The sequence below is a fragment of the Petaurus breviceps genome, unplaced genomic scaffold (assembly GCF_028583685.1).
Source record: "Petaurus breviceps papuanus isolate PSGF00001 unplaced genomic scaffold, PetGlider_PUasm1.0 182, whole genome shotgun sequence".
NCBI lineage: Eukaryota > Metazoa > Chordata > Mammalia > Diprotodontia > Petauridae > Petaurus > Petaurus breviceps.
Genome location: NW_027185786.1, coordinates 6,991,910 through 7,002,429, shown reverse-complemented (window position 1 = coordinate 7,002,429; position 10,520 = coordinate 6,991,910). Strand labels below are relative to the sequence as shown.

The window sequence follows — 10,520 nt, the reverse complement described above, 5'->3', positions numbered from 1 at the left end:
CCAGGGTGTCTGGGAGGTACAGCAGAGTGCAGTACCTGGAGTTAGGAAGACCTGAGTTCAAATTGTGCTTCAGACATCTGTGCTGCCCCTCATTTCACCTTCTCACCATCAGTCTTCTCATGTGTGAGATGGAGAGAATAACAGCATCTGCCTCTTTTTGGAAGGATCAAATGAGGTAACATATGTAAATGGCTTTGTAAATTGTAAAGCACCAAAGAAATGCCATAATGACTGTTATTGTTGTTATAATGACTGAAGAGTAGAAACAAAAACCTTGTCACACATATGCAACCAAACAAAGCAAATCCCTGCATCGACCAGGTCTGCAAAGGCATGAGCCAGATGGATGTACATTCAGCTCACTGCCTCTCTCTCAGAAACAGGTCCCTGCTCAGCCGTCCTTCAGGGCCACAGCAACAGACAGACATTGAAAACGCCTCAGTCGAGAAGCGCTGGGGCCATCTCCTTTCTAGTCGTGCCCATCTCTAGGAGGAGAAAAGTGGCCACTGCGCAGGCTGCCCATGAGAACCTGAGCTCAGCCCTGGAGTAGCCGTCATCCTGGTCACCAGGAATTCCTGATCCAAGTCACAAAGCTTTGAGGGGAATGGGGAGAATAAGAGGCCCCAGGGAAAGAGGCCAGGGTTCGAAGTACAAACTTTACATGACTCTACTCCACAACAGTTGTCTTATGTACAAAATGTTCACCATAATGAAAGATCTTGGGGCCTGAATCTGAAAAGAATCACCATTGAGGTTTACAGAGCAGGCCCCAGAGGAAAGTGCTCTGAGGACCAAGGCCCGATTGTCCTTTCTGGTCCTGCCGAGTTAGGGAGTCAAGTCTCCGGAGACATGGGGATGAGCTGGGAGGTGGCTTCCTTCCATCCACAAAGGTCCCAAAGAACAACTTGTTCACCTCCGGTGATCTGCTCCAATTGCATCTGTGAGCTGGCTGAAACCCTGCTCTCTGGAACAAAAGAAGACATGGCAAACTGTTTGCCCAGTTTTCAAGGAGAACCTGCGGTCCCTACCTGCCCATCACAGAATCACAAAACCTCAGACCTGTGACCCCATCTCACAAAACCAGCGCTGGCCGAGCTCCTCCCACACAGTCACTAACCAGGGGATCTCCTTCCTCCCAGAGCAGCTGTTCTATTCCAGGAAGCATCCAACTGTCAGCACATGTCTTCCTTCTATCAAACCAAGATCTATGTCTCTCTTCTAAAAGAGCAGGACAATATGTGGAAGTGGCCTCTCCCAGGCTCTGTGTCACAGCAGCCCATCCCCCCAGAGATGACATGTTTCTAGGCATCCAAAGCTCTGCCCCTCTGACAACATCCTCTAAAACTAGGAAGGAGATAGGCTCTATACCTTCAGGTACTGGCTGGCTCATTCATAAATCCAGTCCTACTTGTGGGAAGACCTGCCCACTGCTGAACATCCCCCTGATGTTCTTAGAAAGTATAGATAATGAAATTAAATATATACCACACTGATAACTTTTACATTAAGATTTCTATTTTGTGTATTTCCTACCTTGGAAATATCTATCCCAGGTAGGAGATACAAGACACTCTGCCTGCTCAAAGGTTGTATCCACCAATCAATTAATCAAGAAGCATTTGGGGGGTGGCCAGGTAGCACAGTGAGTAAGAGCACCAGCTCCAGTGTCAGGATGACCTGGGGATCAAATCCGGGCTCAGACACTTAGCACCCACCCAGAAACACCTGGCCATGTAACCTTGAGCAAGTTACTTAACCCCAATTGCTTGGGGGCGGCCAGGTGGCTCAGCGAGTAAGAGCACCAGCTCCAGTGTTGGGACGACCTGGGGATCAAATCTGGGCTCAGATACTTAGCACCCACCCAGAAACACCTGGCCGTGTAACCTTGAGCAAGTTACTTAACCCCAATTGCTTAAAAAAACAAAAATAAATAAATAAATAAAATAAGCATTTGGGAGCTAGTTTGTGTGTGTTAGTCACTGTGCTATGCCCTGGGAACCCAAAGAGAAGAACCATCCCCGTAGGGCTGGGGGGGAAGGGAGACATGTACAGAATGAGACATGATGCACAAGATCCCCATAGAGCAGAAAGAAGGTAACCTTCAAGGGAAAGGCACTTGCAGTTTCCACCAAGGCTGGGGAAACTGCAGCCTCAAGGCCACATGTGGCCTTCTAGGTCCTCGGGTGTAGCCTTTTGACAGAGGCCAAGTTTTACAGAACAAATCCTTTTATTAAGGGTTTTATTATTATTATTATGTGTTTTGGGAAGCTTGGATTCAGTCAAAGGGCCTCACTTGAAGGCCTTGAGGCCCCAGGTTCCTGACCCCTGCTCTAGACCCTGGAGGGACTAGCAGAGGCTTTCTGCAGAGCTGGAGTGTAGAAAGAGAACCCTCTAGCCCAGGGGCCAGCCGATGCAAAGGCAGCCAGGTGGAAGGAGGAGAACCCCTGCAGACCAGGACAGTGGGAAGAGCCTGGGTGGCCGAGCACAGACCAGGTACAGGACCCTGCTTCAGACCACTTACTTCAGAAGGGCCTCTAGCTCCCGCTTGATCTTCCCAACCACAGGTGGGCCTCTGTAGGTAAACGCCGTATACATCTGCACCAAGGAGGCGCCTGCGCGGATCTTCTCCAGTGCATCCTGCCCACTGCTGATCCCACCGACTCCAATTATGGGGATTTTGCCTGATGTGTAAATGAATGAAAATGGCAACCATGCCCACACATCTTCTTCTGTCCCATCCCACCCAACCAACAGCCACCGAGCCTCGACTCAGAACCGACCCTCTGGGCCCTGCGAGGCCTTACCTTGGGTGAGCGAGTACATCTCACTCACAGCCTGGGTTGCCAGGTCTCGGAGGGGTTTCCCACTCAGTCCTCCCACCTCAGATCGAAGTTCACCCTGAAGGCTGGCAGGACGACTAACAGTTGTGTTGGTGATTATCAATCCGTCAATGCCCAGCTGCAGTGCAGTAACAGAGAAAAGCATGAGCCATGTGTGGTGGGCACAAAGGGCCCTTATTCTTGGTCCCCCACCTCCGACATGCCTAGTTGTGGTATTCTGGAGAGGAAGAGACAGTTCAGCCTATGAACCCAGGAACACCTGACCAGGGTCACCAGGAAGCAAGAGCTGGTGTGTGATCCCTGATCACATTACAGCAACTGGTGGTGCCATGTAAAGAGCCTGGAGTCAGCAAGACCCTAGCAGTGTGACCCCAGGCAAGACACTCCATTGCAGGCTGCCTCCACCGCCTCATCTGTAAATCATAGACAATAGCAGCCCCTACCTCGCAGGGGTGTGATGAGGCTCAGATGAGATTCCTGAAGCAAGGTGCATGTATGTACATTATTATTATATTATTTGAATTATTAAGTTAGGTTAGAGTATTACTATATTATCATTTTACTGCTTGAATAAGCAGAGAACGTGAGTCTCAACCCAGTGCTGACTGAGAAAGGCTGGGCCTCCAGCTGAAGACTGACAGGGGCATGAAGGTTTGGGGAGAAAGGAGGAGGAAGAGAGCAAAGACTGGCTTTCTCAGGTACAAGGACACCTTCCTGACTTCAGCCCCAGGGCAGGGGCCTAAAGCACCTGTTCTGAATAAGAACAGAGCAGGGTGGACCATGGGAGAGAAGACTGCAGCTTTGGCTGGGACTCTCACCTCCTTGACCACACTGGCTATCTCCCTCTTCTCCTGGGTGGTGAGATCTGGGGCAATTTTCACCAGCACCGCAGGCTTGTGTCCACCCTGCAAGGAGTCCCTCTCCTTCAGCACCTGGAGACAAGGAAAGCATCATTACAGTCTGGAACTTGTTAGTAAGAAGAAACTTTCTAATGAAATTACAAACTATAGCACTTCTTCAGTGTTTCTTCGTGACAAGGGAGGATCTGCTGATGGGAACAGATCAGGAAATGAATGACATTTTTAAAAAGGCAAAAGTGGGGTTACTAATTGGGAAGAATAAAAAGTAAATAAAAAATGAAGTCACAAACTTAAAGGGGCAATTCTGCATTTTCAGAATAGATGAGGATCTAGGGATGCTACAAAGGTGTGACTGACAGGCCTTGGCAACAGCTTGGATATGAGGGGTGAGAGACAGTGAGGAGGCCAGGACGTCCTAGGTGTGAGTCTGCAGCCTGGGAGGATGGGGTTACCCTTTATAGTTATAGGGGAAAGGGAAAGGGGGTGAAGAATCAGGGGGAATGATACAGGAGATGGGATGGTCAATATGAATTTGATTCAATCTTTCCAAAAGCTGAAATCACAAATAAATGATTTTCTAAGATAGTCCATGACCTGAAATAATTACAGACAGCTCTCACTTTACATAAACAGACCAGTCTGCAGACCCGTACATAAGGTGATTTTTGTGTAATGAGAATTTGCCCATGGAAGTGGAAGAGGGACAGAAAAAAAGGAGGGAGACAGAAAAGGGACCACATACCTGTGGAGGGAGGGAGTGGGCACATGGTGGCCAGGGACAAAGAAGTAAAAGCAGAAGGAGGAACACACAGGGGCCAGGGATAGACACGTAGTACCTGAGCACAGACACAGGGAGCCAGACATGCAGGCAGGGGGGTAGAACAGGGCAAAGGTCTGCACCTCTCAGTGCAGAGGTCTCCAGACAAGCACCCAGTCTGGTGGTGGTCTCTCCACACATCCATTCTTCTGTTTTCACTTGAAGTTTTTTTTTTTTTTTAGGGTTTGGGTTTGGTTTTTTTTTTGGTGGGGGTAGTGAAAGGCCACAGAGTGCCAAGCCAAGGCGCAGGAGCAGAGAGACAGAACACAGTACTGTATAGTAAGGTTAACATAGGTGAGTTTTTTGGAATGTGGATTTCTTTCAGAATTCTTTACGTAAAGTCAAATTTATGTAATGTAAATTTACTTGAAGTGAGACCGTCTATATTTAGAAAACTTTCTGAAAAAAAGTTAGATGATTCTAGCATTTCAAGTACAAAATCATTAGAAATTATGATTCCGGGGCGGCCAGGTAGCACAGCAAGTAAGAGCACCGGCTCCAGTGTTGAGAGGACCTGGAGATCGAATCCTGGGCTCAGACACTTGGCACCCACCCAGAAACACCTGGCCGTGTAACCTTTAGCAAGTTACTTAACCCCGATTGCTTAGGGGCGGCCAGGTGGCTCAGCGAGTAAGAGCACCGGTCCCAGGACGACCTGGAGATCGAATCCCGGGCTCAGACACTCAGCACCACACCCAGAAATAACTGGCCGTGTAACCTTGAGCAAGTTACTTAACCCCAATTGCTTACAAAAAAAAAAAAATTATGATTCCTAGCCCCAGTTGACAGGCCTATCAAAGCTCTATATACATTTTTTGTTTGTTTGTTTTATTTTTGTACAAGGAAAAACTGTCTGAGAGGGCAGAGGGAGAGGGCCCCAAGAGGAAATCTGCATTACATAAAAAAAAATCAATTAAAAATCTATATATAAAGTTTTGCGGTGTTTTGGTTTTTCTTTTGTTTTTTTTTTTTCCCAACAAAAAGTATTATCAAAAAACCTTCTAAGGCAATTTGAATGCAAATATTTTTAAAACTGATCTTTAAAAATCTGGATTTTGCAGACAGCAGACCTTGGTCAGCAGCTGGCGCAATTCTTCTTTCCCCTGCAGATTCCTCAGGCCAGCAGTATTAGGGCTGGACACGTTCACCACCAGGTAATCTGCCAAAGGCCCCATCACTCGAACTCCTTCTGTGTAATCAGCTGCAGCGTCTGAGGAGTTCTTATTCTTCCCCAAATTTATTCCTAGTGGCATCCCATCTGCAAGAGATGTTCAGGAAACTGAGGCCCAGGGAGGGGAAGCGCCTTGTCTAATGTCACAAAGGATTTAACCAAGTAGAATTCACCCAAGATACTGAGTCACGGTGCTTAGGAGTATGGCACCAACATTCTTCTGTCCCTGATAAATTCTGTTCAACACAGATGTCAAACTTTTCAGGTCCAAGAATTGCACTTTACCTTGGGTGAGCTTAGCCTGCTTTTGCTGCCGAGCCCGTAACCTGTGTTCCACCACCGAGAGTCCGTGACTGTTGAAGCCATATCTGTGGAAAACAAGAGAACTCACTGGAAGGGGTCTAGTCCCCCACCCAGAAATGTTGGTGCCCTTGCAACATTCTGAGGGATGGACCAGCATCCACTTTGGCAGGAGGGAAGGACGATTTCCCCATCATTAGGGCTTGACTAAGAAACACTCTTCACAAACCAGATCTATTCATTTACCTGTTTATAACAGCTTGATCTTCTGGGAGTCGGAAGACTCTGGGTTTTGGGTTTCCTTCCTGAGGTTTTGGGGTAACACTTCCTACCTCAACAAAGCCAAAGCCCATCTTATAGAGTCCGTCCACTGCTTCACCATGCTTGTCAAAGCCTGCAGCCATTCCCAGGGGATTTCGGAATTTATGGCCCAGGACCCGTACTTCCTAGAGGGACAAAGAGATCAATTGTACAGCCTCAGCTCCATTACTTCATCAACACCATGCACTAACAAAGCTAGCTGCCCAAGGATGCCCGCCTAGATTACAGCTACTATGGTCTTTCTCATAGAGAAAAATCTCATTTTAATGAGTTAGCACTGTTTCCCCCTAGTCCAAGGAACAGATCCTTTCTCTGAATGAGAAATTACTTCCAGGCCCTGCTTTTTTTCCTTTCAGAACAGTCTCTCTCTCCCTATCCTTAATTCTCCCCATATTTCAATCCCTCTGCTCTGATGGTATCTTTTGATCCAGGTAAGTCCCATTAACTGCAAAGGACAGATGTCCTGTTTTCACAATGGAACAAGGATTCTTAACCTTGGGTTAAGAATTATCAACGAATTAATTAATTAACTAATGATTAAAATTATTATTTCCACTCACTAGCATTCCCTTCCTTCCATTGTGAGTTTTTACAGCTGGCATTCATATAGTGCTTTAAGGTTTATGAGGCTATTTACATGTTATCTCTGGATAAACAGAGCTTCACAACAGCCCAGCGAGGTGGGTACTGTTCCCATTCCCATTTTAAAAGTAAGCAAACTGAGGCAGACAGAGCTTAAGTGCCTTGCCAGGGGTCACTCAGCTAAGAAGTATGTGAGACCAGATCTGAACTCAGGTCTTCCTGACTCCAGGCCCAGAGCTCTAGCCACTGCACTACCAGTCCACAAGCTTTACAAGACCACCAAAGGGACCATGCCACAAAAAAGGGTCAAGAATTCCTGCACCAGGGAATGGTAGTCTAAATACAGAGACAGGAAAGACATGTAAAAGGCACTATAAATCAAGGTACATTTTTAACCATTAGCTATACACACATACTATGAATGTGTTTATATGTGCATGTGTGTATACACACGTATTTATATACACATATGTAAAATGTATATTGCATGATACATCACTGCATGTATGTGCATGTTTGCATGTGTGCGCACATGCACATACAATCTCCCCTTCCAGATGTATAAGGCTCTAGCCTATAACCATTGAGGGCATGACCCCCAACAGTCAGCCACCTCTACAGCCACATTCTGTGGGGCACTAAGCAAGGGCCTAGGGAATTCTAAGCTATAGGGTAGGAGAGAAACGAAAGGGAGAAACAGAGAAACAAGGACAGAAGTGGGAAAGTTGAAGAGAAGAATTAGCAGAAAGAAGCCTGAGGAAAGAAGGGCAGAGAAGAAAAGGAAAGAGGAGAGGAGGGGGCCCAACAACCTCCCGCTGGCAGGCCGCTATCCAGGGTCCTGACACAATGCTCAAGCTCTCCTTCAGGTGGAGGGGATAAGAGAAAGGCGACTCAGACAGTGGAAAGGGTTGGGCACCTCCTGGCTGACTTGGCAACAATTCCAGCAAACCATGCTTCTTGTAAATAAAAACATTAATCTGAAAGAAGTGCCTTTTGCCTCTTTTTGTTTTCCCAGTGCTTAGCACTGTGCCTGGCACAAAGTATCTGCTTAATAAACGATTAGTGGGGGCGGCCAGGTGGTGCAGTGAATAGAGCACCGACCCAGGAGTTCAAATCTAGCCTCAGGCACTTAAAAAACAAAAAAAAAAAAAAAAAAAAAAAAAAAACTAGCCATGTGACCTGGGGCAAGTCACAACCCCAATGCCCTACCTTCCCCCCTCAAAAAAAAAAAAGAAAACAAATAAATGATTAGTGAACTGAATTTTGTACTCATTCTACAAATCATCTTGTCTGCTTCTTTCTACAAAGACCTCAACACTCCCCTCAAGCTCACTGGGCAGCTTGGGTCCTCAAGGACTCTCTGTGTCCTCCAGACACCTGTGAGGGACAAGGACTTCTCATCCTAATGATTCCAGCCACTCACGGCAGCCTCACTATGACACGCATTGTCATCAAGTTATATTTAGTATGATTCCCTCAAGGGCCCCTTATTGAAACAGCAAAGTAATTTGTTCTGGGACCTACAGGGTATCCTTCTGACAGACATGGAAGGATGTTAGGAAGAGGCTAAGTTCTGTGTATGTGAATGTGGGCACACACACATAACGTATGCATGTGTGTGCGCGCACTTACACACGTATGTGCACGTGTGTGCATCGCATGTGCGCGTGTGTACTCAGGTCAGCCCTACTCATTTCTAAAACACAGAACCCCCCCATCTGGCAGATGAAACAAAAGGTATTCAAAGAAGTTCCATCATTTTGTCCAGTCTGAGGACTCGGATTTCCCATGATGACCGCGGGGCACAATCTGGGGCCCCTCCAACCCACAGAGGCCGTACCAGCATGCTGGAGTCCTGGAGGGCGGCGCGCGGGAGGAGTCCCAGGGAGAGGCAGCGGATGGTGAGCTTGTGTGCCAGCTCGGGGTCCAGCAGCCGCTGCAGCGCGGGCATCAGGCAGTGCGCGTAAAAGCGCTCGTCCCCCACGGCGGTCAGGTAGGAGGTGAAGATCAGCCCCCCGCCTCCGAGGATGATCGCGGCCTCCTGCACGCGCTTCTGCAGCAATCATTGGTCAGGGACGGGACGCACGCCAGGGCCCCCCCCCCTCCCAAGAACACCCCCATTCTGCACCTTCGGGGTGGGCCACGAGCCCCCTGGGGAGAAAGGCTAACTTTCAGCTGGAGCTTAGTGGGCACCATGGAGGCAAGCTCGAGGGCCCTGAAATCTGGGCACAGGCCGGGTTAAGAAGCCCTAAGCCACAGCGCCCCCTTTCCTTGGGGCCACCTACTTCCAGGGCCGGGATTGCATCCAAAGAGCCCGTAGCTGGGGCCATCCCGGCTGAGCCTGAAAACTTGGTGCCGGCATTCAATGCCTTCCTAACCTGCATTTTACTGGCGTGGCCTTGGGGTGCCCAGGGTCACCCCACGTTCCCGAGGAAGCTCCGAAAGGGAACAAGAATTTATAAACGGGGCTAAGCACTTTAAAAATATTAACTCTTTTGTTCTGCACCGACAGCCCTGAGAAGGGCTGGGGCTGTTATTATTCCCATTTTGCATTCTGAGGCAGAGGTGGAATGACTTGCCCAGGGTCACACAGGGAGTACACTCTCAAGCTGTATTTGAACTAGGGTCTTCCTGAATACTGGTCGGGGATATATCCATTCTAGCACCGGGAAACTTATAAAAAGCGGAAGATAAGCCCCCTGAGGGCAGCCCGCACCCAGCGGAGTTTGGCTACAAAGTCAGGTCTTTCTTTTTAGCCTCGACCCCATTTGGGATTTTCTTGGCAGAGGTACTTGGCAGTTTGTCATCTCCTTCTCCGATTCATTTTACAGATAAGGAAACTGAGGCAAGCAGGGTTAATGACTCGCCCAGGGGCACACAGCTATAATTTGAACTCAGGTCCTGGTGGCCTCTAGGAGTCACAGCTGCAGCCCTTCACCAAACCCACGTGGCACCCAGCCGGGTCAGTTAACCCTGACCTTCGGGGCTTCCCACACCTCCGCCAGGGAGGCTTACTGCTTCCTTCCAGACCCTGGCCCCGTCAGGGCGCCCCCGCCTGGGGTGGGAATGGAGGAATTCTTACCTTCAGCAGCCGCCTCGCCATTTCGTACCAGTCACCGCGGAAAACCCCGCCCCCGGCTCCGCGATCATTGGCGGAGGCGGTGCGGCCTCCCTCCAATCAGAACGGGCGGCGCAAAAAAAAAAAAAGAAGGCCCCGCCCCTCGAGGTCGGGACGCCGGAAGGCCTAGCCTGGGCCTGGTTGACCCACACCTTCTTTTTACCGAGGAGGAAGCCGAGGCCTGCGGAGTTTCCGTGACGTGCCCCAGGCAGAGCAGGTCGGAAGTGGGCCTGAAGCCTCAGTCCGCAGGCCCCTCCCCCCCACGCGCATTTAGGGAGGGGCCAGGGGGCGGTTTCACGCTGACGGGCGCGGGGAGGGGGAGGAGGTGTTCTCCTTCAGCTTGTTTCTGGTGCTGCCGTCTGCTGGCCAGGAGGGCCGCACTTTACAGTTCGGTGTGGGGAGTAGATTAGAGCCACCTGGAGGGCAGGCTCCCATTTAGGCTTTTGCTTTTTCTCGGTACCGATACCGTGCATTCCTCTCTCCGTGTTTGGCTTGTGAAAAAAGGGCCGTA

General features: G+C 49.2%; 1 protein-coding gene across 2 annotated transcripts; it reads right to left on the bottom strand.

Annotated features, from left to right (window-relative positions):
- Positions 1–228: 228 nt before the first annotated feature.
- On the bottom strand, positions 229–10,275 carry DHODH (dihydroorotate dehydrogenase (quinone)). Of its 2 annotated transcripts, none has more exons than XM_069087723.1 (9): positions 9,974–10,275; positions 8,732–8,941; positions 6,235–6,434; positions 5,974–6,056; positions 5,588–5,775; positions 3,659–3,772; positions 2,805–2,958; positions 2,522–2,681; positions 229–964 (listed from the first exon to the last, which is right to left on the bottom strand). In XM_069087723.1, the coding sequence occupies exons 1-9, from the start codon at positions 9,992–9,994 to the stop codon at positions 910–912; spliced, it is 1,185 nt and encodes a 394-aa protein (XP_068943824.1). In that variant the 5' UTR covers positions 9,995–10,275; the 3' UTR covers positions 229–909. The 2 variants fall into 2 exon arrangements, with proteins under 2 accessions (XP_068943824.1, XP_068943823.1); XM_069087722.1 differs by having other exon boundaries at positions 8,732–8,944; positions 9,974–10,274.
- Positions 10,276–10,520: the final 245 nt, after the last annotated feature.